Below are 27,544 nucleotides of genomic sequence, written 5' to 3'. Positions count from 1 at the left end.
GCGAGTTGAAAATTCTTTCAGTTGGTGTTTCGTACTCGTCGAGTGTTGTTCTCGGTTTCTTCCTCAGAAGATTTTCCGTTTCTCATCTAAAATAAGTTTTATTTATTTAATTTATACACACATATACATACATACAGTATATGTGTCGCGGCACTTTGAATTAAATAGTTTTACTTTTTGACAATTCAATCGGGGGAAAACCGCAACTTTTACATTTGTGTACCGTTAAGTGTACGACTAATTTGTGTTTTTTGGATCCTAACGTGTCCAGAGTTTATGGTTAGTAACGCGCTAAACTAGTCACATTTCACAATCGATCAGAAAATCGCGAAATCCTTCGCCTCTCTGCTTACCGGAAATATTCAGCAAAGTTACATAACAAGCAAAAATACACACATACTTATTTTTTGCTTAACGTTAAACCCATATTTTTTTATTAAAATTAAGCTCACACATATTTATCGAACAGTGTAAAAATGTGTTAAAAAAAACGAAAGACCAAATTGAGTGGCACTATTTGTAATTATTACATTTGAGTACATAAAAATCATAAAAGACATACACACGTACGCAAATATGTGTGTGCATGTGTAGTAGTGAAACTATTCGAAACCAAAGTGAAAATCAGAAATTGGTCGGTGGAAATGTGTAGTTGAGTGTGGTCACTGTCAGTAAAAGTGTTCCATCAGTTGCAGTAATATCGCCTACAGCAATAGCAACAGCAACAACGCGAGCACTAGCGCCAGCACTAGCAGGCAGCGACAGTAGAACACGCAGCAGAAATTCGGTTGAACAAGTTTAACGAACTGAGTTCATTTCTATTTTTGAAATACGAAATAATTTTCCTAATTTTTCTTTTACTTCATTTCATTTAACGAATTGGCCACAAAGTGTGCTGTGGCAGTGAGAATGGGAACTCTTCTTGCTATTGTTGTTGCTGTTGATTTTGCTGATGATTTGGATGCTACTGTTGGTGATGGCCGACTATGTGTGTGATTATGGCCATCGCTGCAGCTGTGTATGTATGCGTGTGTGTGTGTGGCTGCATGCGGTTGGCTAGCCCATAGCGCCGCACAACCTTGCAGGGCCCAAGTATAAGTGACTACACTGTAAATAATTTTTGTCGTTCAGGAAGAAAGCGTTGTAACTGTCAGTAATATAATAATTTAAAAAGTTTTGAGAATAAATATGTAATAGTAAATATGTCACTTTATTTTTATAGAAAACATCTTAAACTTTATGAATTACGAATTCAGTAATAATAATAAAATTATATAGTCTAGACTTTAGTAGACTATATAACCACTTTCGTGGTTCTACACCAGTTGCTGTTATAAATTTATTTAGCAGTTTTTAAAGTTTGGGTTCCGGCAAAATAAGCTTTCATTATTAAGCTGAAGTAGGAAGATAACCTATAAAATGGTTAGTAATATTGCTAATATGTTTAACGGTTATCTTTGACTTACTAGATAACGGAACACTGTTTTTTGTTATTATAAGAAAATATTTACATAATATAAAAAAATCTTGGGATTTCTATCTCCAAATTGTGGGATTCTTAGGCTCTAAATATTAAAGCATTACGTTTGCTTCATAGCCGTTTCAAAGTAAATCTCTAAATCAGTTCTAAATGACACTCAAAGTTGTATAAAGGATATATTTGAGGCCAGTATTGAGTATATTATTGAATTTTTTATTTTATTTTCTATTTTATTCAGCCTTAGTACTCAATGTTCCGCAGTTTGTCTACACATTTTTTTCGCAGTGTACAAAGTTTGTGTTTGGGCTTTTGATAATCAACTCTACCGTTTTTTACATAGCTCCTCAAATATTGGCTTTTTGCATAAATTCACCATACTGTATATCACTTTATAGTGTATAAATGCTCGTATAAACAAAAATTAAAGTTTTCTCCACAGGAAACATGCGTCTGTTTGATGCTTTAAATAGCACAAAGTCCAGAAATTCGATTTGAACATGAATTGTAGCACAAACACATGTTCATCATAAGGATTGTGGGTATATATACTCGTACAAATGTATATGAACACATACATATTTACTACATTAAGTTACGATTTTTATGTAGAGAAATGGAAGATTTCATATCAGAACTTGATTCTGATCAGTCCGTTTGTATGGTAGTTATATGCTACAGTGTTCTGATCTGAACAATTTCTACGGAGATTGTACCCTTATCTTGGACGATAATCCATATGAAACCTTGTCAAGATATCTCATCAAATGAAAAAGTTTCCCATACAATGACGGGATTTTGATTGTTCAGTTTGTATGGAAGCTATATGTTATAACGGTTCGTTCTAAAGAATTTCTTCAGAGATTATACCATTGCTTTGGACAATAAGACATGACAAATTTTGTGAAGATATCTAGTCAAATAAAAAAGTTTTTCATACACGAACTTGAATACGATTGTTCAGTTCGTATGACAGCTATATGTATGCTCTAGTGATCCGATATCAATGGTTCCGACAAATAAGCAGCTTCTTGGTGAAAAAAGGAAGTGTGCAAAATTTCTGAACGATATCTTGTAAAATGAGGGACAAACGACTTAGCTAAATTGACTCAGCTCAGATGCCTACATACATATTTAGCTGGATATTGGTTTCATGTTAGACTTTCTACAATTTTACAAATTTTACAATATCCTTCTTATAAGCGTTAAATATGTATGTAGAACTGCTTCTACAATGGCAAAGCAAAATTTATTATTTATAGTATAGTATGAATGTACTATATCTAAAAAAAACAAAATATTCCAACGAAAATATTTCACAGCGCAATTAATTTTTATCATAAGCCATTTTAAAATTACAATCTCCGTATCCGTTTCAAGATCATTTAGTCGAAATCCAGTCAGAATGTAACACCGCATATATTCTAAGATTACGCACGCCATCTGCCAAGGTCTGTAAACAACACAACAACAGTAATACTTTTGTTTGTGCTAAAAGCGACTACTTAATCCCTAACAATAAACTAAAGTTTTCTTTTATGAATAATGATGTGCTTAAGCGTTGCTATATAATAAATTAACCCGGAAAATGTCTAAAAACTGTCATTGCTGCCAGCAAACAAAAGTAATTTTGCTTGTATATCATGATGTTTCCGTGTATTTGGACCACGAAAACATGCGCCAATATGTGCGCCGATCACCTCATGCCAGCCACCACTCATAAAGCGCTGATAAATGTGTTTTCACACAGAGTAAATGCTTTCGCTTTCAAAATGTCGTCAGCGCCATTTTTAATCATTGGTGGGCACAAACTACTTGTATTTACGTGGTTTGAGTGAAAAATAGTGCGATCGCCAGGAAGATTGTGTTGCATTGTTGTTGTGCGCCACTTACTGTGAGCATCATTAGACTCAATTAGGCTAGTGGGTTAGCGAATTGTTTTTGTTTTTTGCGAAAATGTGACAAGTTTTTACCACTTTCTAGGACAAGAGTTGACTTTATAGACATTGGTAGTGTAGTTATTAGAAAATTATGTATTTTTTGTGACTAGCAGCTGCTGTCATCTCAAGATTTTCTTTTTTTTTTGGCGCTCTCAATAATGTGTTACGAATTTCGCGCACTTTTTGAAGGTAAATATGTCAATTAAATGAGAAATTTTGTCACAGCACATTTTTTTTGATAATTTTTGACTTAACTTTTTTTAGTGTATTATGATACCGTCAAGTGTTCCTTAAATAGTTTTTAAAAATTGGACCACACAATTAAACATTAAATTGACTGAAAGCGTAATAAATTAACTGATAAAAAGTAAAGAAAAAAACCTATAAAAATTCGCCAACAAAGGAACTAATTAAGCTGCAAAAAAAAATAATATTAATATAAAAGTATATCATACGGACCTTAAGTGCAAATAAACTCAATTTAGTCGTGCTCGCGCGGTAATATGTCTGGTCAACCGCCACCGCCCTTTGGAGGGCCGCGTGGTTGGAATCCACGTGCGCATAATCCCGCCTCACCGTCACCATCGTCGTTCATGTACCGTCCGCCGTCGCCATGGACACCGGTTGCGCCCAGCCCGCCACCAATCATTTCGGGTCCGCGTTATCCTTCCATGCAATCGCCGGCACCGATGAGTCCCACGCCGTTTGCGCACGCCATGTCGCCGGCACCGGGCCGTGGTACACGCGGCACGAATAGCATACCGCATCCGCGTCCGCAATGGCCGCAACACGTAGCGGGCAATCATTCGCCGGCACCATACCAGCCACCCACTTTCCAGCCGACTTTCTATCCCAATCAACAATCGGCTGTACAATCGCCACAACTGCCGCCTAAAGTGGCGCAATCGCCAACCGGCCCGAAACCGTTCCGTCCCATGGCGCATGTGCCATTACAGCATCAGAATTCGTATGGCGTTGGGCCGACGAGTTCCTTCCAATTGTCACCGACACCATCGCCGATTGTTTGCCAAACACCAAATTCGGAATTTATGTATAGTAATCGTCAAACACCGTTATCGCAAACGTACGAAACACCACAACAACATCTACAGCAACAGCAGCAACATCACTATCAACAGCAGCAGCAGCAACAACAGCAGCAGCAATATCCGCGACAACAGCCAACACCGAATCAATACGACTATGTCGGTGTGCCACTGGAGCCTCCGCATCCTAAATCGTATGTAGTTTATGATGATGAAGAGGAGTTCGGCCCGTCGACAGCGGAAATCATAGCGAATCAATCCCAAGATTATGTCGATGAGAAGTTGGCCGAATATCAGCTGACCATTCTGCAGTTGCAAGGTAAGTCTTGTGTACAGAGTCTGTCAAGTCTTGAAAGAAAAAATTTAAATAATTGTTTCAATAAGTTTTCGTTTATGACATTATATTTCAGGTATATTTTTGTTAACTATTTAGTATTATATTAAAGCAAACGAACGTTCACTTCGTAGCTATAATACCCTTCACAGTCGCATTTCTATAGCATGAAAGATATACAAAGTTCTCTATCTTGATATACTTATGTATATCCATCTATAGTGATTGTGGCATTGCCTTTTTAAGAGCTTACATGGCTTTCTTCGAGCACAAAATATTTTATTCAAACTTTTTATTATTTCAAAGTCACATATTTTACAAAGATTTTGTGAACTTTTTAAAGGGAAATACCTTTATCTGCGTGCCGGGGTATGAGATAGGAGGCTGCTCTGCTGCGTTTTCTATTACGATGGGAACTGAACCTTATATTGCGGTGGGGTCCCACACCATAAAGCAGCTGTCTCCGCACGGAGGCGAGAGTGGGTAGACAAATTTCATCCAGTTGTCGCAATCTATACTGAGCTCTGTAGGAACAAGAAAGACCTGTTCAACACGGGCATGGCTTATTGTGCAATCTGCCGATTTTGCGACATGGAACCGGAAACTCCTGAGCACCTGATGCTAGATTGCGCAGCAATCTTTAGACGTAGGTTCAAGGCTCCTAGATTCATATACAATATGTTATTAGGATGACATTACCTCAATAGCGTTCAGCAAGTTCCTAACCTTCATAAGAGTGCTGGGCTTTCTGAATATATGTGGTAGAGGAGAGGCCCAATAGACATTAGGTCGCGATGCAAAGCTGAATTCTATTCTCTAGAAAAATATTCAAAACACGGCCATTACGAAGTTCTTTCCGTAAGTCTCTCGGAAAAGTGGTGTCTTTGACAACAGAACTTCTTGAAGGATAGTGTGAAGTAGAAAGGAGATAAGAAAGAAAGTGCTAAGATCGCATGTAACCGAAAATTTGTCCGAACTTTCAAGGATCAAAGCCGAGAATTTTTTTTTCGAATTTCGATAGTATATCTGACAGATTGATCGATATTTTCGATAATAAGTTCATACTGCACTCCGGTCCACATATTCGGTATATGGAAGTTTGAATAGTTTTTATCCGACTTTGATAATTTGGCTGCACACCTTAAAAGCACTTTTCGTATAAATTTTATCCGAATACATTGTTTGTCACTTGATTTAGTATATACTGGGAAATGAGAGAATCAGATGGAATTTAAAACTGTGTTCTTTGGGAAGTGGTGTGATTGTAATTCGATTTCGTCCATTTTCAAACTGAAATGTAAGAATGTCAGGGTAATATTACCTGCCAAATTTGGCTGAAATCGGTCGAGTAGATTTTGAGATCTAGGGGTTTCACCAAAATGTGGTGCCACGACCATTTTATTATTTTCAACCAGGCTCCTATAAAGCTCTCTGGTACTACATCTTGGGTGTAAAATTTAATGTCTCTGTTCCTCTGAAACAACTACATGGGAAGTGGGCGAGGTTATTATCCGATGTCGGTGTCAGTAGGGGTGCTTAAGGAAGTTGTCCTGAGTGAATCTGGTTATTGCATTGAATTGAAAAACAAATTTTAAAAAGTTTTTTATTTTATTTTAAATATTCTATAAGATAAACGCTGGGTGATTTGCTTCATGCTTCATATTGCATTTTAAAAATGTTTTTCAAAACCATAGAATATTGTCTAATATTTGCACACATTGCTCAATTTAGAACAATTTTGGCAAATTTTCTAAACATTTCATGGCTGATTGCGAGTTCTTACAATCGATTCAGTTCAAATGATTCATTAGCAATTATTCACTTATTTACTTAGTTAAAATTAGTGCTATTTAAAATTAAACGACGCCATTTTTCGCGCACAATTAATGCGTTACATTGCACATTTTAAGCGGGTATAGGAGAATAGTCGACGGAAAAGTAAATAAAAGCGCGTACATTTATATCTTTTACTTTCGACTAATTTCACTTAGCTGAGAATTTAGCCAATTCGAAAAACGCCGCATTACAGTGAAGTGTTCGCACTTGACCCAGACGAACGAAACACCCGCTCGCCGACCACACTTCAATCATTCACCAGGTTGTCGGTTGTATTTGTCGTCTGAATGAATGTACACACACGCGCACATTATAATATTGTAAATTTATATGTATTTATGTATGTGTGTATGTATGTATGTATCGGTGTGGTTCTGTAAGAATGTATCGAAAGTTTTCGGCTCGTTGCCAAAAATGTTAAAAAGCGCCATTTGGCGGTGGCATTCGTAAGTCATTACGATTATGTTTTAAGCACTTAACAACTACATGTGAAAGTATTAAAAAAAAATTAAGAATTACTTGGTTGTATGTCGCAATTTTTTCAAAAAATAATTCATTGCAATTTTTCTTCTAAATTAAATTATTATTTTTGAAAATTAATTGCATATGCGAGTGTTAAAATTAATTTACTATGCAAAAAAAGTCTGGAATCATTGTAAATTATATAATTTTCTAAATATAATTAGTTTAGAATTAAAATTTTTTTAAATATATTTTAATTGTTTTTAAATTATTTTTGCATTGAAATTCATTAAAAATTTTATTTTTACAAGTACAAAATAATGCCAAAAGAAATTATTTTTTATAAAAAAATGAGGAAAATTAATTTTGAAAATAAAAAAAATTAAGTTTTTCTAAAACCAATATGCAGTTGATTTTGAATATTTTATTACGGAGTTAAATTTTTTTTTCATATTAGAAAATAATTAACGAGCGATATGTTCTGTGTGAATTTTTGATGGTTAAAATCGTTTAACTCAATTTTCGGCAAAACTATGAGCCCTATAGAACAAAATTCATATGAGAAAGTTGTAGAAAATAGAAAGATCTACAACTCTTTATTGATACCGTTTGGACATAATCTCAAAATTTATGTGAAAATTTCAAATATTCAAATACTCAAGTTTTTGGGTTTTTCATTTTCATCTCTTAAAATTTTTTTTCTCTCAAGAAATTTGAAGGTTAACTTACATTCTTATGTAACAAATACACTGTTTTGATTTAAAATATTAATAGTTAAAAATATGTATATATATATATATATTATTTCGAATTAAAATATCAAAAATTCTCGAGTGTAAACTTCAGATTTTGTTTTTTTTTGTATGTCAATAAGCTTTATATTTGTTGAAATCTATAGTTCTGGATGGTATAAAAAATATATATGTATATGTATGTATGTTACATTACAGTGTTAGAAATTTGCTCAGAACAAAAAAAAAAACTTTTTAGTTTTAATTAATATTTCAATTTTAATATACAATAAATATATATATTTTTTTAATTTTAAAATTTGATTTTGGAATTAGTTACGAAATCTCCAATTCTATTCCTATTATGGAAAAATTAAAAAAAAATTGTTACTCTAATTTTTAAATAAAAAAATATTTTTTCCAATAATTAATTATGGTTTTGTGATTAAAAACTAAATTTTCAATTTTTAATCCAACTTTCGGATTTAATGAATTTCAAATTTTGGATTTTTTTTTAATTTCTTGATTGAATTTTTTTGAAACTAAAAGGAATGAAATTTTAAATTCTAGGACTAATCGATTCACTTTTTAATTTATTTTATATGCTATTCCAAAATAAAAAAATACATTTTTTTTTTAATTTTTAATTTTGGTTTTGAAAATTTTGATTTAAAAAGAAATTTCCAATTTTAAATTAGGTTTTCGGATTAAAAAAATATCCAATTTTTAGTTTAGATTTTGGGATTTTTTTTTTTTGATTTTTTATGAATCCAACATGTGTTATATTTCAAAATCTAGGGCTTATCTTTTCTTTAATTAGATCGTGAAAACCTATTTCTAAACAGGGTTGCAAAAAATACATTCAAAACATAATGGAGTTAAAAAATTAAAAATTTTCTAATGTTAAGTAATGGATTGAAAATTCCAAAGCATATTTTTTATAATAAAAATCGGATTAGTTTCAGTTCGGTATAGAAATGAAAATAGTTTTTTATCCTTTCTCATTCAACCTTTTGCTTTGAAAAGTTTTTTTATTTCTTATACCAATTTAAAAAAAAAAATATTTTTTATTTTTAATTTCAACTCTGTTTTTGCGATTAAAACATATATTTCCAATTTTTAATTTCTAATTTCGGATTAAAAAATTTAAATTTTGGAAAATAATTTTTAATTTTTTTTTTGATTTTTATGAAGCCAAGATGAGGGAAGTGGGGCTTATCTTAACATTATTTAAATATATATTATTTATTACTACAATTTATAAATAAAATAATATTTTTTTAAATTTTGTTTTCGAAAATTTTAATTTAAATGGGATAAAAATGAAATTTCCAATTCTTAATTTTTTAATATAATATTCGTTAAACTGTTTCTATAAGCCCATATAAATTTTTAGACTACGAAATATTCCGATTTTCGGATTAAAAAAGTAATAAATTTTCAATTTTTAATTCCGATTTTGAGAAAATTGAAAAATAGCCTTTCGTAGCAAATTTGTAAAAAAAAATTTGAAAACCTGTTTCTAATAAACTTTTTATTCAATAAATTCGCAAACCTGTTTCAAATAAGCCCATTAATCTTTAGACTACAAATTATTCCGATTTTCTAATTAAAAAATAAATTTTCAACTTTTAAAATCGGAAATTTAAAAAAAATATAAAACAAATTTTTTTTCGAAAATTTTTAATATAAAAAATTTTAAATCTGTTTCTAATCAAATTTTTAATAAAAAATTTTTTATTCAATAAATACGTAAACCTGTCAATATTTAAGCTGCAATTTATTCAAAATAATTATTTTCGATATATTTCGTGTATATTTAGATATATTTGCTGCTATTTTTGAAATCAATCTTACAACGCTGCCTATAAGCAAATATTTTTAATGACTTATGTCAGCAGATATTAAGTCATCCGCACACTTAAAATTCCGAAAATCACTTTATTTGCAAAAATAAATAGCTCAAAAAATACATACTTACATACATACATACATATGTACCGATTTGTTGGTATGCTGACCAGCACATAACTTTGAGTAAACAGAATTTTTTTAACATTTGCGAAATTGAAAATTTTTAATTTCAAAATAATGATCTCATTCCGTTTGTTAATCATCGGCCATGAACACACGCCGCGTCTATCCTGCCCAGGCGCTCCTCCCCGCTGCCACCAACCGCCAATATCCTCGCCATTCATAGACAAATGCGATCATCGCTGCAGAAAAACAAAATGATTTTGCGAAAAAGCAAAACGTAACGCACACACATGTATGTTCGTATGTATATCTAACGGTGTGTATGCCTTTAGGTGAACTCAATGCTTGTCCATTGTTGTCCAGAAATCAATCGAACAATATGCGTTGAGCATGTGCCGTCAATTAACTGTCAAAGGGGAAGAAGCCTTTTGCACTGAACACGGTGAAAAGTTGCAATTGTTTGCGAACTATTTATGCACTGTCAATTGTTGCTTTTTCCATTTTTTTACTCACTCTTCACATAAATTCAGCTATTTTTAAATTAAACTATGTATAATTGCGCGCAGTAATTTCGTTTTCAATGAATTTCGGACGCTCGGTACCCCACCGTTGGGTGGGAGCAAAATTTATAGTTGCCACAGAGTAAATAAAGATTTTTAATGCGATAACAGTAATTTGTAGGTGTGTGCCACTATTGTGTATGTGTATTTCTAAGCGTTATTTTAACGTATTGTTTTATCGTCATTGGTGATTTGCATTCAGCGCTGACATTCAGTTGGTTTTGCCCATTAAAATTGCTGACGAATAGACAATGCTCGTGTAAGTACGCGTCCACCAATACTCAATGCCTAGGAAGTACTTACGAGTAGTTATATGTACATATGTATGTATAAATGCTAGTGCTTGTTGGCGAACTTGTTGTTATTCACAGGCGCTAGGTAATGATGCAATTTTGATCCCTGCCAAATTTTCACAAAATTTCATTTGTATGCCAAAGCATTTAAGTCCGATTGCGACATTATGTCATGCTTTCTTTCTTATGTCGCCAGCATACTGCCAAATAAAACACAAATTTTACACAAATAAGATTATTAAATTTTAATTTATTTTAGTTTAGACAAAGAACAAAGGGAATAAAATAATTTACCTTAAATTAAGGTCATAACCGTAAACATATAAATACATATATTCATGTTTATAAATTACAACGAATTTAGATAAGTTGTACACGTTTTTTGAATTAAATTTTTTTTTGAATTTTTTGAAATGCACTTTAAAATTAAATAATAATATAAATTTTTGTTTGAAAAATATGCGAATGTGGTAATCTGGCAAAAAAGGTATATGCACATGACAAATTTATTTATTATGCTCTTTTGTTTATGATTCTATGTTAGTCTGGTTGTTATTTTCTGAATCAAAAATATCATTTCAGCATACTTTGTAATACAATGTTTATACTGTACGAAGTGAAATTTTAAAATAAAAAATAAAGACTACTAATTCTAACCCATATTTTATATTCCTTTGTCAGTAACCTCAAGCTGGGTTCTTTCCACTAGTTTTAATATAATATAATATTCGTAAACCTGTTTCTATAAGCCCATTAATATTTAGGCTACAAATTAGATCGATTTTTGGATAAAAAAATTCCACTTTTTAGTATCGATTTTTAGAAAATTGAAAAATAGATTTTTATAGCAAATTTTCATTTTATATTGCTATCTAACTTTAAGCTAGGTTCCTTCCTCTAGTGAATGTTATCATCGCCTTACTTTAAAGTTTTTTTTGATAAGTCCATTTTTTTATAATAAAGAAATCGAAAATCTCGATTGCTCTCTGCTATTCTACTGTTCCTGAAAAATCTAGTAACTGATTGGAGAAGACCCTGTCCATACCAAATTAATGAAAAAACGGTAAATTTGAGCTATATTCTATAGTAGTCTGATTTGAATAATATATTCGGAGATTGTAGCGCATGTTAAATATCGTGAAGGTACCTCGCCAAATTTAAAAATTGTCCATACAAGTACTTGATTCCGATTGTTCAGTTTGCGTGAGAGATTTATGTTTTAGTAGTCCGATTTGTTATGTTGACAAATGCGTAACTTCAGCAGAGAAAAGACTTTTTGCAAAATTTTAGATCGATATCTCAAAAACTGTGGGACTAGTTCGCATATATGCTACGCCCGTGCTAAATCGACTCAGCTTTTTACCCTGATCATTTACATAGTATACTCATTGTAAAGGCTCTCCGACGTTTCTTTCTGGATGTTACAAATATCGTAGCAAACTTAATACGACGACTAAAACAAATCACATCGCGACGTGACAGGCACCTAAGCACTGACCAGGCATGGTGCCTGCCTTACTTATATAGAGCCAGCAGGCAGCCAGCTTCACTTGATGTCGCGTTGTGACGACTAAAACAAATCACATCGCGGCGTGACAGGCACCTAAGCACTGACCAGGCATGGTGCCTGCTTTACTTATATAGAGAAAGCAGGCAGCCAGCTTCACTTGATGTCGCGTTGTGATGAGTAAAACAAATCACATCGCGGCGTGACAGTCACCTAAGCACTGACCAGGCACGGTGCCTGCTTTACTTATATAGAGCCAGTTGGCAGCCAGCTTCACTTGATGTCGCGTTGTGACGACTAAAACAAATCACATCGCTGCCTGACAGGCACCTAAGCACTGACCAGGCATGGTGCCTGCTTTACTTATATAGAGCCAGCAGGCAGCCAGCTTCACTTGATGTCGCGTTGTGACGACTAAAACAAATCACATCGCTGCCTGACAGGCACCTAAGCACTGACCAGGCATGGTGCCTGCTTTACTTATATAGAGCCAGCAGGCAGCCAGCTTCACTTGATGTCGCGTTGTGATGAGTAAAACAAATCACATCGCGGCGTGACAGGCACCTAAGCGCTGATCAGGCACGGTGCCTGCTTTACTTATATACATATAGCCAGCTGGCAGCCAGCTTCACTTGATGTCGCGTTGTGACGACTAAAACAAATCACATCGCGGCGTGACAGGCACCTAAGCGCTGATCAGGCACGGTGCCTGCCTTACTTATATAGAGCCAGTTGGCAGCCAGCAGGCAGCCAGCTTCACTTGATGTCGCGTTGTGACGACTAAAACAAATCACATCGCTGCCTGACAGGCACCTAAGCACTGACCAGGCATGGTGCCTGCCTCACTTATATAGAGCCAGTTGGCAGCCAGCTTCACTTGATGTCGCGTTGTGACGACTAAAACAAATCACATCGCTGCCTGACAGGCACCTAAGCGCTGATCAGGCACGGTGCCTGCCTTACTTATATAGAGCCAGTTGGCAGCCAGCTTCACTTGATGTCCGTTGTGACGACTAAAACAAATCACATCGCTGCCTGACAGGCACCTAAGCACTGACCAGGCATGGTGCCTGCCTTACTTATATAGAGCCAGTTGGCAGCCAGCTTCACTTGATGTCGCGTTGTGATGACTAAAACAAATCACATCGCGGCGTGACAGGCACCTAAGCACTGACCAGGCATTAGGCTATTATTCAGACCATACAGTTGTCATTAAAGTTGACCGAATCAACTTCGGTTGGGAAAAATTTTATATTTGAAAAGATATTTTCACGAAGTTTGGTACCGAGTATTGTCAAAGTCAAGGTTATAATCTTCGAACATATTGTTCAGTTCGGATCTCTATAGCATATAGATGCAATACAAACTGACCGATCAAAATCGAGATAGAGCTCAGTTTATACGTTTTCTGCTATGAGAGAACCTGTGAAAAGTATCGCAGCTAACTTTTTTCTTGTTTTTAGTTCAAATATATAATTTTCGTTAGATCTCAAACCCAGTTTTTTGTCCCTAAGTGTAAATTGTTATGCATTTATGTTTGTGTATATTACTTCTGAGCTTAGCGCTCAGTTCAGGAGATTTTTCTACTTAAACTTATCTAGAGTGCAAAACCCAAAGAAATGTATTATTATTATTGATGCGTTCAGGTAATAATCGGCTAGTCGAAATTTGGTTTTAGAAAAAATTGCAGCTCCCAAATTAGTAGTTTTTGTGTTAAAAAAAAATTATATTTCAGAATGATAAAAAATTTGAGAAAAAATATCAAAAATCTTCTTTCTTTGATTACACTACTCAAGAAATCTGATGGAAAAACTTTGCGACTGCTGTGTTAAAAGGTCTATGGCGTATTTGAGGTGTCCTGGTTACGAATATGACTTCCAAAATTTTCCATCACGTAGACCTATTTTTGTAGTTTTTTTGACACTACACAAAAAATCCTCCATGTTAGGAAATTTCATTTTCGATTTTAGTAACCAAAAATTAGCAAGAAACAGCCTCTAACATCGCAGTGGCGTAAAGTTGTATTACCTGAAGTATTCTTCAGAATTTCGTGTAAAAAGTTTAAGCTAATCGATCCAACTGCTTCACAGAAATTTTCCTTTTCCCCGGAAAGAAGGAAGAACTTCTTACAAGATCATCTGAAGTAAAAAAATCCGTCGGTTTTTAAGGCCATAAACTATGTAGTGGACGAAGAAAAAATGAAAGTTACATTTTTTGCAAACTTTTATTTACAAAAATATGCAGATTTTAGTGAAAATTTCTCGACGTTTTTTTAATAACTGTAATTGAAAAAAATCCTTCGTTTAAGACATTGTAAATTATATCACATAGGTCTTGACGACCGACTTGAAAACATAATTTCGAGGAAAACGCGTTTAAGGTTTTAAGTGACTGCACAGCTGATCTAGAGCGCGGTACTTTTTAAGGCTGTAACTCCAAACTATTATTCTTCTTCCTTACCGGTGTAGACCCGAGTTATAGTCTAGTTAACAACAGCGCGCCAGTCGTTTCTTCTTTTCGCAATTTGATTCTAAATAAGACAAAAAATAACGATTTTTTGAATCCCATGTAATCCCTTTACTGTTTGACTGCCTCTGTGCTACTAGTCATCAGTAAAACTTAAAATATTCGGTTCAAACTCCTCAGTGGAATGTGTAAAGAAATTGCTTCATATATTTTAAAACAAAATTATGTATTCTCTATAATATAAATTATTTGAAGCATTTCATAAAAAAAATTAAAAAACTCGATTCGTCTAAAAGTTACCAGAAAAAATATTGTAGCATTTATCTCTTTAAAATTAAAAAAATATTATTTATTTAGGTACTTTTTATTATTAAAGGCAAATACACACAAAAGTATAACGCATAATGCTTATGTTCATTAATTAAGCGACAAAATTTGACCTAGGCCACAAAGACTTTGATGTTGATAAATTATTGTAAAAAAAATATGAAAACAAAAACAATAATTAAGATGAAAAAATACAAAAATGTTATAACTTTCGCACAAATCTTCCGATCCTTGAAAAAATACGTATTCACAAAAATAACAACAATTTATTGCCAACGGAAGACGTGCACGCCCACGCATAGTTTCACGCCATTGGATGTATACACTGGCGCAAATACACGCCACCAACTATTATGTCTAAAAATACGCTAATTTTGTATTAAAATACATCGCCTGCCACACCATCCATACTCTAGTATATGTATATAACTCATGCATGGCTGTGTGTGTGAGATACATAAGTATGTATGTACATATGGCTACACAAATATCTATTATGTCGTCAACAAAAAATTATTATTAGCCATACTCAACTGCTTAGAGGATTGAAAATAATTTCTCAAATTGCCAACACAATTGTCTAATGTAAAATAAAACTAATAATAAAATATTTGGTGAAATTGCAAATTAAATATTTGCTTATTTATATCATAACAGTGAATTCATTAAATTTACACTCGTCATTTTTCGGCTTCTAAACGGCATTTGTGGTAATTAAATCGATACGCAATCGCAAGCACAGAGGCCGGGCCGGCGGCGCAAACGATCGGCGCTGCACAAGTGTTGATTAGTTGACTCGCACGATATAGTTTATATTGCTTGCCACTGCTGCCGGTTTTTGCGAACGTCAAGATGTACATACATACATATGTATGTATTACATATATAAATACTTCAACGAATGCAAATATCGCGATATTTTTATTTTGGGCTACCAAAAATATCCACAAACAATCTGCAAAATATATACTCGTCAATATATTTAGTTTGTGTCAATATTAATTTACCATAATGTATGTGCATATATAAGTCTGTATGTATGTACTACACTATATAATTTCGCACTGGCAGTGTAAATAACACTTTGCTATACAAATTTGCACAATTTTTGCGGAGAAAAATAATTTTTATTACCTTGGCTTGGCCAACATACACTGGTTGATTGTTTCGGCGAAAATAAATATTTATTTATACTTAGATTTTGTTGTAGCTTAATTTCGATAATTTTCTTCGCACATTCGATACTATATAAATCAATTGGGAGTCTCAGCAGATGGCGCAACGAGCTAAGGATCTGCTTATAAACGCACTTAGAAGCTCATTTAAATTCTATATATTTATATATGTATGTACATATGTATGTAGTCACACAACAACTGAGTAGCAACTGTGATACATTGAAGTATATTTGTATAGTACATACATAAATGAATATACATATGTATATGTATGAATGCTACTAAAAGTATTGGCAAACAATTGAAATTGCTGTGTGCCGAGTGCTGATTTAATCTGCTGTGTAAATGAATTTTTGCGCAAGAAAATATTTGGCCTGTCGAAATTTGCCTTTCATTGTCAAGGTTACTCAACGCGTATCAATAAGTGAGTAATAATGGGTAGATAAGTAAAGGCACTTATATATATACATATGTATATATTAATAATTATTTACACATATATGTATGTATGTACATATGTGTTCAAGTGGCTGCAAGTTAATTGCCAGTTAGTGAGGCTTTTGTCAAAGTTTTTGTAAAAAGGAAGCAATAAAAGTACGCCAAAAGAAATTTATTTGTTATTAATTACACTTGTTAATGTGTACATATTTAGGCACATATAAGTAACCAGTAGGTGCGGCCAAGTAATAACTCATTGTTAATTGAATAAGAGTATACAATTTTAAAATAAAAGCTTGCATTTTATTATACCCTGAACGGAGTATAATAAGTTTGTCAAGAAGTTTGTAAAACCTAAAAAGAAATTTCGGTGACCCTATAAAATATACCTATATACATACATATAAAGGGTGATCCATTTCCTAGTTGCCTACTTAAAAAAAAAACAAAGAAACTTTAAATTTTATGGAAATTGCTTATTTTCATTCGAAAGAACATTCTTTGGCACTTTTTTTTTTGAGATTTTCTCTTTACATTGTTGGCCGTGGCTACGTCTCAGATGATCCATCCGTTGAACCCAATTTCCGATGATTCGTTCGAGCATATCGACTGATAACTAGCGAATGGCACGCGTGAAGTTTTGCTCCCAGACCTGAATTGCCAGGATTGTCCGCATAGACATCATACTTTACATAACCCCAAAGAAAAAATGTAACGGTGTGATATCACACGATTCTAGTGGCCAATCGAACGGCTCAAAACGTGAAATTATCTGCTAACCGAAGTGTTCTCTCAATAAATTCGTTGATTGCTGCGATGTGTGAGAAGTGGGGTCGTCTTACTGAAACTAAATGCCGTCGATATCACGAGCTTCGATTTCAGACACCAAATAGCCGGTTATCATGGCGCGATAAGGGTCGCCATTGACGGTTGCGTTCTCACCGGCATCTTTTTTGAAGAAATATGGACCGATGATTCTACCGTCCCACAAACTACACCAAACCGTTGTTTTTCCTGGATAAAAGGGCAGCTCTTGAATCACTTCAGGTGGCTCTTCGTCCCAAATGCAGCAATTTTGCTTGTTTACATACCCGTTGAGCCAGAAATGGGCCTCATCGCAGAACAAAATTTGGCTCCAAAACGTCGGATCTTCTTGGAACTATTCAGGACCGAAGTGATGTCATTTGGGAAAGTCGAGCGGCTTCAGTTCTTGTACAAGTTGTAATTTGTACGCTTTCATACGCATTATGTTGACTATAAGTTGAGCGAAGAGCGCGAATTCCATTCTTTACAGAACGTGAATTTTCGTAATTAATTTTAACGATTTGTAAACGTTGTTCAGGCGTAAGTCTTTCCAGGATGAAATGCCAAACAATGCTGAACAAAAATAACATGACAGCTTGACACGACTCACCCGTGGTCTGTTAAAAAGAGGATATTGAAAAAAGTACCTTTACTTGGATCACCCTATAGATCTACTGATCCTTGGTAATGCCAAATGGAGGTTCAGTTTTATTCTAGCGGAAGTATTTGTCATATTGATTCGATAGAAAGTGGTATTCTCTATAAAATACTCTTCGAAATTAGAGGAAAATTATACCTTTTAAATGAGAAGTTAAAATAACAAAAATCTTACCAATGTGTAAGCGCATCTAAGAGGTAATTTCTAATTCGATGCTTTCTTGCATTGCCTGGTATTCCATGAGAAAAGAAAAAAATTACAAATGTAAGCTTACAGCTGCCAAATTATAGGCTTTACCAACCCTTAACTCAGAAAAAAATATTTTAAAAGGCTTTACAACTTTACTTTTGTAACACATAAATACATATACATATACTTACATAAATATGTATATAAATGTATTTGTCTCGTATGAATATAATTAAATATGCAAATCATTTTCATTTTTTGTAGTAGTAAGTATACGTATTACTACACATGAGCACCGACTTTTCTATATAATGCGATCGAAGCCAAAAGTAAAATTCAATTATTTACGATAGCAAGTTACGGTTTCTTATTTTGGAAAAGGTTGAAAGATTTTTTTCCATTGTAAATTTTCTTTTAACCTTTTAAGGTTAGAAAGAATTAATTTATAAAAACAAAATCAAGAAAACACGTTAACTACGGCTGTACCCAAGCTAGCATATAATGCTTCAAAGGTGCATTTTTTAGCTCATAAATATTATTTTATTCAATGGGTGTAAAAAGGTTTTTACTCTGATTTTGATCGGTCAGTTTGCATGACAGCTGTAAGCTATAGTGGTTCGAACTGAAAAATATGTTTAGATATGGTAGATGGCTACCTTAACCTTAAATAATAATCTGTGCCAAATTTCGTGAAGATATAAAAACAAAGATTGTGACAAAAAAGTATCTGAAAATTGTAAATAAAACGCAAAATATTTTAATATTCATCAATATTTATTTTGTCGCCTTCAAAGTAATCCCCACCAGATGTAATATACTCCTCGAAACACTTTTCACAAGCACTTTTTGGGATGGTCTTCAGATCCTTCAGCGAATTATGCTTTATCTCCTCTATCGACTGAAAACGGGTTCCACGGAGCGGCAATTTCAGTTTGGGGAACAAGAAAAAATCACAAGGAACCAAATCTGGCAAATTCGGTGGTTGATAGATCGTATTAATTGCGTTTTCAGCTTCAAATTCGGTGGCAACCGTACTCTTTTTCGAAAAAAAAATCAGCTGTATCCGGACGAGTCGAGCAAGAATGCGTTTCATACTCAAAATATCCCCCAAAATCATTCGAACTGACTCGTGAGAGATGTCGAATCTTCTTGCAACGTCTCGAACACTTGAATGACGATTTTCAAGCACCATATCCTTCAATTTTTTAATATCTTGAAAGCTTTGTAATACTTGTAGGTTTGTGTTTGGAATCACCATAAGCCTTTTCCTACATTCGCAATGATTCCGCACATGAAATTTGGTAAAAATTCAAAATTGACAAATTCTTTGTGCGATAGTTTTATACATTGCAAAAATCGCAACGCACTACTGAGGTGTACCGACTTAAGCAGCTACTGTAAAAACTTTTTGACAAATCGCGTTCATATTTGGCATAGTAATTAAGAACAGTCCTACCAATTTAGATGCGGGTGCTTTTTTATCCCAATATGTCTTCTTCAAAGATTAGCAAATCAAAAGTTTAAAAACAATATGTTTTTTAAAGCTTTCACACTCTTTAGATGTGCATTAGAATTTTAACATTTAATAAACACCTTATATAAAATGTTACATTGTAATTCTGACACCTCTTCATGCATACATATGTGAAAAAACAATATAAGTATGTATGTATATACAAACATTTGCTTATATAATGGTGCTAAAAACACTTTCCTTCTCATTTACAAACAACCATAAGTACTCGTACAAAAAACTAAGTTATGATGTCAACTCACATTGTGCCTGCAAATTACAAAGCCTGAGAAAATACATACAAACATACAATATATAGCCAATTGTTAACTGGCATCCATAGTCGTTAGACGGATCCTCGATGCGCTTGAGGTGAACACCATTTTATTGCCTGTAGTCTAATTTAATTAAATGCCTTTTTAAATGACTTGAATGGAGACTACATTGGCTGCTCTATTGTATATATGTATGTATGTATGTATGTACAGATATAGCAAAATTTATTGAATAATGTTTAACATACATATTTACATCTACTGATATGAATGATTTATGTAGTCGGTACATGTAAACAAGTGCGCCGCAATGACGTAATGCTCAAAACTATAATACTACCTAGTAAACTAAAAAATAACGGCGCGCAAGTCGAACGCTGGCAATGAAATGACAATAGGTCAAACATGTACATATGCACGTTATATGTACATATGTAAAGTGGAATGTTGTAGCATATTTTGATATGTAGGCTCATTTTTCGTGTTTTACAGTGCTGTTAGGAGACTGTTAAGCAGCTGTAAGCTATTCCAAGGCCAGAGAACATCAAACAATTGTTTCTTTTTGTTTTATGTTCTCTGATAAGCCTACATAATGCACTCATTTGGGCTCGGAGTGATCATGATCAACGCTAATTCTAGGCTGTCTATGAGTAGAAAGTGATTTACATAATTACACAAACTCATAAAAAGAGAGACCAGAGAGAAAATGAGATGCGCGAGTGGTAATAATTAAAAGCGAATGTATGGGATTTTTGTGCAACGTAACTATAACTATGCTCGAGGCAGGAATTGAAAATATATCAGAATATTATTTTATCGAAAATTAAGTAGAAATACTGTATAATGGAGCAAATAGCTAGAGGGGAAAGCAATTTGTAAAAAAAATTAAATTTCAAATTGGTTTAGCGATAATTTTAAATAAATTTATTTTCTTTGAGTTAAATATTTTTTTTTTAATATAACTGCTCTCGATTACGCAATATGCTGTGAAAGTCATATGTTCCAAGCGAATTTCTTAGCGGGAGGCTTGCGTGCTCCATTCAGCCCCTCAACATTGATGTTTATTTATTTTTAACTAGTTAGCGCCACCTATTATGTTATGATGTCAACCAGCAAGGGCAATATCGCCATATATTTTCAAGCATTGTGGGTGTGAGACTATGCTACTTACATAGTAAGCTTATATAATATATACATTTGTATATGTTCTTACAGCGGCTCTCTTAAAAGTCGTAAATACGAAACTAGGTAGAAGCTAAATGCTGACCCATTAAGCGCTGAGTGTTTGTAATCACATTAAGACTTGTTAGAAGCTTCATTGGTTCTGCGTTTAATGTACATATAGTATATGTATGTATATGGTATATCGGTATTGAGGGAATGTCGGGGCATTGCAAACTATCTTTTTTTGTACTTATGAGCTCATACAGTTGAAACTTAGGCACTTACTAAACTACATATACATATGTATGTATGTATGTTTAATTCTATTGAAGTAAGAAATATGTCTCGTCTCGTATTTATATTGAAGTAAAATACATATTTACATACGTATTTAAGTATATATTATATTGTACGTATGTATTGAATATCCGAACTGACCTTGTGCAATAACGAAAGCGTATAGCAAACACAATTGTATGAAATCCTGAACAACTGTTTTGTGGTTTTGTTGACATTGCTTTTAAAAATCATTGAGTTGCTTGTATTAAGTACCTAACGCTGATAATCTGGCGAGATAATATTCTGAACTGATTTTCTTGACAGTTCAAAAAGTGAAAATAAAATGTGTTCTAAACAAGGTTAACTGTTTGTAAGTTAGTTAGTTTTGTCGACTCTGAGAGAACTTTTCATTTGGCATTATTGCTATTTGAGGAACTATAAGTTGAACTCTGAATTTAGGTTAGTTATGGGTCTAAGATAGAAAAATAGAAAAGCGGATACCAGTCTTATTCTTTACTGGCGTAGACTCCGCTTACACTGTTCTAACCGTAAAAAAACTCTCATCCGAGGCTGTTTTCTTCCTTTCATTGGCGATGTTTTTTACGTGGCGGGTCCAAAGCCAGCGCCCAGCCCTGGGGAGGGATGTTTCGCCTTTTCATTTAGCTCGCCTTCAAACCGATGTTCTTTGGCTACCCAGAGGATACTTGGTCTAAGACCGAAAGTTGTGAGCTGCTTGAGCCATATGTAAAAGAATCGTTTCTGACCATTTATTTCCAAGTGAATGGCGCTCAAATCCATCCATCTGTCTACTTATTGGTTATCAGTTGTTGTTGTTGTAACGGCAAAAAAAAAATCCCAGATGTACTTTGGTCCATGGCTGGATAAAAATACGGGTCCATTACGAAACTTTGGAAAATCCGATCACGCGAAATTTAAATTTTCGACTGGTACCGATTAAAATTGGTTAAGGAAAACAGAAGGAAGAAAAAATGCAAAGATAAGAGTTGAAAATGTTTCGAACTGTATTTGTTCATTTATTTCCAAATTCACTACTTCCAGCTTTGAAAGTATTCGACGCACTCGCCGGGGGCAGCAGAGAAGAGAAAGAGCTCCACTCCGTTGGAAAGACCAGGTGGAGAAGGACCTGGCTACCTTTGGGATCTCCAATTCGGGCTAAACAACGAAAAGGAAGGATGGCTGGCGCGCTGTTGTAAGCTTGGCTTTATGCCAATAAAGAAGAAATTCACTTCTCTTTCAAAGAAGCACATAAAATGGAAAGGCTTCGAGAGTACACGACATTTTTTGGTATATCGTGCCTTAATTTTGGAAAGCCTAAGTTAGACTTTCCAAATTAGGAATATGGAAATAGGGTCTGATCTTGAACGCTTTTAGCAATCAAAAGTGGTTTCCCATAGTAGTCCAGCCGCTACAGCTAAACTCGAACTTCCAAGTGCGTTTTTGACAGAAAACATTCTTTATTTATATAAAATATTCTACCTTCATTTGCTAGTTGAAAACCTTAAAAAATGGATTTATATTTCGGCTTCGCTGGGTAACTTTAAAAGCATAGAAACAAGTTATTTGGAAAATTTTACCAACTCCTTCATATAGTTAAATATTTACTTAGCTTTTGTCTTCTCAATAGTCCTTCTATTTACTGTGTAGCGTACAGCTACTGTTTTCGACTTTTTTTTCGTCAAAATGTTGCGTGAAATGTTTACGAAGATGATGTCACATTCAAAACAAACCCGCCTCACCGAAACGCACCCGCTGTGGCGTACAAAGCGCGACAACAGTCACAGAGAGCTAGAGTTAACGTGCGCTCATGCATACCCAAATGCATACATAGCTATGTGCTAACAGCAGGGCTTATCAACCCCAAGTGGACATACGTTGGCACAGTTTCGCGAGCGTTTGCCAGCCGTTGCTTACGTGCCTCCCCAAATGCTCACTGTTGTAGTACAATAGGAGTACTGGCATGCCGCATGCTCAACTCAAGGTGGTGTGGTGGTGGTTGTAGCCGAGCGTAAAACGTAGTAAGAAGCTCCGGCAAATACCGATGCTCTCATCGTTATTATACCTTGTACATACTTATGTATGTATGCATGTATGTCTGTAGTTATGCATGTTTGTACACATGCTGAGCGCGTTAGCAAGCGTGTCTCGTTATCCATTCAAAAATCGATGTTATTTTCTCCATGCTGGCGCTCACACTGAAGCTGGGTCTTCGTGTCGCTGGCGCTTTGGAGCAACGAGAAAAAGGTGTGTAGCAGCACTTGAAGTTTAGTTGGTCAGTCTCGGTTTCAGTATCGAACCGGCTTTCTACTGCAACGGATTGGAAATAAATAGCGAGAAGGTGAAAAAACGCACAAAATAATATACATACATATATGTATATATTTTTCTACTTCAAATATTTTGCATTATTACCCCTCGAAGAAGAAAATTAATGTTGTTAAGTAGTTGTGAAAAGGCTACACTATCATATTAATGCGAACGCCAATTGTGTGAATTAGCAAATTTTATGTGACAAATTAAATGTGTGAAACACGAGTAGAATACTAAACCGTTCAAGCTTACGGTAAAAAGAGTATGTACAGCACTTGCACTAAAATTTTTTGAAAAAAAGTCGTGTAAAATATTTATCAATCAACGAAAAAGAAAACAAGAGAAAATTGAAAATTTATTAAATGAAAATTTGAGAGCCCTTCAAAGCAGGGTGCGCGACGTGAATAGTGAGAAGCATAAAGTGAATTGTGTTTGTTAAACCGTTTTTTGTTGTACTATTGACTACGGCGCGTAGTTGTTTCGCGTACAAAAACGCAATAAGTTTAATTACTATTTTCCCGAGTTAAAAGTGCCATATTGCCAGATTCGTTACGTTTGTTTTGGCACGCGTACACCGAAATCCTTATTGTGGGAGCGTGAGTCCTGGCCGAGGCGTTATGTGTTTGTGAGAAAAATCGATTAACTTGCATGTGGAGTTTTCACTTCAACACCATTCGTACACAGTCGGACACAGAGCGAAACAGCCGTGAATTGTGCGACGTAAAACACGCTGAGACAACGCCAATGTGTTGTCCTGCCGACTGGACGTACATGACAAAAGCAGCAGCAGCAAACATATCGATGTCATGGACAGAGATCCAGGAAAGAATAAGGACCCACCCACTGCACCTACAACCGGTGATGTGGGTCGAGACCGTGATACCAACTATGAGCATGAGTATGCAGCAGTAGGCCCACCGCCTATACCAGCTACGCGCACACGGCGATTACATCGCACAGCTGACGTGTTGCCGTCAAGTGGCGCTGCAACACCATTAGAACCAGCTGTGACCGCCATTGGCACTGTTATTGCGGATGACACACACGAACAGCTGGAGACATCAACAATTACGCGCACATACACGTCGCGTAAGATTATACATTGCTCGTCGGAATTTCACGAGAGCAGCTCTAGTTCTAGTTCGGTGCAATATGTGGCCGAGGAAGAGCTTGATACGCCTACAACACCGCAACGTTTGCGCCAGAAAGTGGCGGAGTATGAAAAAGTTTGGTCCTCTGGCGGTAGTCTTAAGCGTTCACCGGACGAGAGTGCCGAAGAGTTGCGACGTGAGTTCATGGAAGCTACGTCGGCGGAACACTCATCGCAAGCCATTACCGTTGTTGGGGAGACATTAGAAAATCCTTTTGATATTGATGTGCTGGAAATTGAGAAGCGTCTGCGTAGGGAACGACAGCGTGGTTTGGCTGAAGCCGAAGCGGCTAAGCAGGCATTTCAACAGGTGCAGTTGCGACATACGCCGCAACCTTCGCCACGTCGGGTAGAGGTGCAAGAAGATTACACAGCATTGCCATTTAATGTGACACTGCGTACAACCACTAAATTAAGCCCCGGTAATGAATCAGGACATATCGAAGTAGGAGACGAACAATCAGCAAGTCCTTTTAATGTAACATTGCGTACGACACGTCGCATTGTAAAAAAGGATTTATCGACGAGCTCACAGCAATATGAAGAAACTTCAACGACCACCGGTAACCCTTTCAATGTCACGCTACGTACAACAACACGACAAGGTTATCCGATAAGCCCCGTTAGTCCTGGTGATCCGAAAAATGCATCTGCGCGTTTTCTGGAATCTGAACAGACAGTACGCGAAGTTCATGCCGTTGATGGTGTACGCACGATCGTCACTTCGTCCATGACAAGTGATGGACGCAAGCACGAAGAGAAAATTTTCCGTCATGGCGAAGGTTACGTGTCGCCTCGTTGTTCACCGCAACGGGAGAGTCGCGCTTTCTTCGAATCCATGGAGAGAGAACGTGAAGGTTCCGTGTCGCGTTCATTGAGCGGCCGCGCCAGCGCAACACCACCACCACGAACTGTAGATATGACCGCCGGTGGTCGTCGTATATTAATACGCTTGGAGGATGAAAGTCTCGACACGAGTGCATATCATGAAAACAGCGACATTACTGACTCGGTGCAGGCGCGCATTCGTCAGTTGGCGCGTAGTCCGGACGGTGGCGGTGGTGCCGCTGCTATGTACAACGTTGCGATGGAAACGTCACCTGGTAACATTGACATTACCGTGGGTAGTACGCACCACCACCACCACCATCATCTGCACCATCAACAACAAACGCAACCGCAACAATCGGGCCAATGGTATTACCAACAGCAACGGCAAGAACAACAAATGGAAACCAACAACACTATGGAAAATATGATTTTGGAAACTCAGGAACAAACCCCATGGCAAAGGCAATCAGGCGAAGCAGTAACAATCAGTACAGAAAAAGGCGAAGCCGCGGCAGGACATACAGTAACGGGTACGCATACGGCTAGCATATTGGAGACGGGCCAATCGCACGATTCTTCCGCAGAAGAATCGCAACGAGTTGTCAGCAGAAAGAAGAAAACGACAACGACTACAACGACGACAGTAACTAGTAGTAGGCACGCGACGAGCGAAGAACGTGAATTACGCGAAGAACATCAGCGTCAAGCTTTTACCGGAAAATTAACACGGCCAACTGGTTTAGCTCTATCCGGTGCTAATGTGCGTTTGGGTAGCGGCACGGTTGGACAGGAAAAGGCCGAAAACCCTCTGAAAAGTGATTTAAGTGACGATTCGGATACGGAAGGCGTCGCTGCAAAGCATCTGGTAATTGTGCCCACACGTGTGGAGCTCAATCAGGCAGCCGGCAGAGTTAGCCGCAGTCAAAGTCCGAGTGTTAGTGTGAGTGCAAGTGCAAGTGCAATACATACGCCGACAACCCCTTCAACGACAACTGCAAACAGTACTTTCGGTAAGAGTCTGACAGGTCATCAGACACTACAACAACAAAGTACTCAAGACGAATACCAAGAATTCCAATCCACAATGGCAGCGATTAATTTCGCACGCAGCAACTCCCAATACGACAGTCATATCAGGGAGAAGAGAGGTAAACATTTGCGAAAATACTTATGTATATAATATATAGAAATTGAGGCAAAAATATTTAAGTGCGGGCCTAGGATGTATATCTTACTCGGTTGTAGAAAATATTGTCGATGTTTGCTCGGCATCAAATAATTTGTAAATTGTTGTCTTTAAATAGTTAAAGTAATCCAGCTTCTGCTTGCTGATACTTATTAAATCTTCTTGAGGTTTCCGAAAATTCGAGTCTCGAAGTTTTATAATTTCTGTTTGATATCAGTAACCTCATTCAATAATAAAAATGTTGATAGAACTCCTTTGGGCTGGAGGCTTAAGATCTTAAGCGGGCGCAATCATTTAAGTCGGTAGGAGACCGATTTCTTTCTATTGTTAATATACTTATAAGACCTTAGGCGGTGGTGCCCGTTGAGTTTATGGATGAAAAATGTTCCTGTCTCCCGACCGGTTCTAAACATATGTATGTATTTGCCATTTCTGAATAATCGAATAGTCTTTCTGGATTTGAGCTTCTGTTGCTCTGTGGTATCTATTGAGTTCTACAGCTAACTATTGCGCAATTATTCATCCAGTAAAAAAACATTAATTTGCATAAAAATATAATACTTTGAGATAAAATTTTTTCAAGTTTTGCCTGCGC

General features: G+C 35.7%; 1 protein-coding gene across 1 annotated transcript in view; it reads left to right on the top strand.

The window, feature by feature from the left end:
- Positions 1-61: 61 nt before the first annotated feature.
- LOC126752965 (muscle-specific protein 300 kDa) overlaps positions 62-27,544 on the top strand; it is a 204,152-nt gene continuing 176,669 nt past the window's right edge. Inside the window, 2 exon segments of the mRNA XM_050464018.1 lie at positions 62-279; positions 3,682-4,782. Coding sequence (XP_050319975.1) covers positions 3,921-4,782 — 862 coding nt within the window. The 5' untranslated portion in view covers positions 62-279; positions 3,682-3,920.

Source organism: Bactrocera neohumeralis, chromosome 3 (genome assembly GCF_024586455.1).
Source record: "Bactrocera neohumeralis isolate Rockhampton chromosome 3, APGP_CSIRO_Bneo_wtdbg2-racon-allhic-juicebox.fasta_v2, whole genome shotgun sequence".
Lineage (NCBI taxonomy): Eukaryota > Metazoa > Arthropoda > Insecta > Diptera > Tephritidae > Bactrocera > Bactrocera neohumeralis.
The sequence above is the reverse complement of the archived record's forward strand: the minus strand, read 5'-3'. Positions and strand labels throughout refer to the sequence as shown.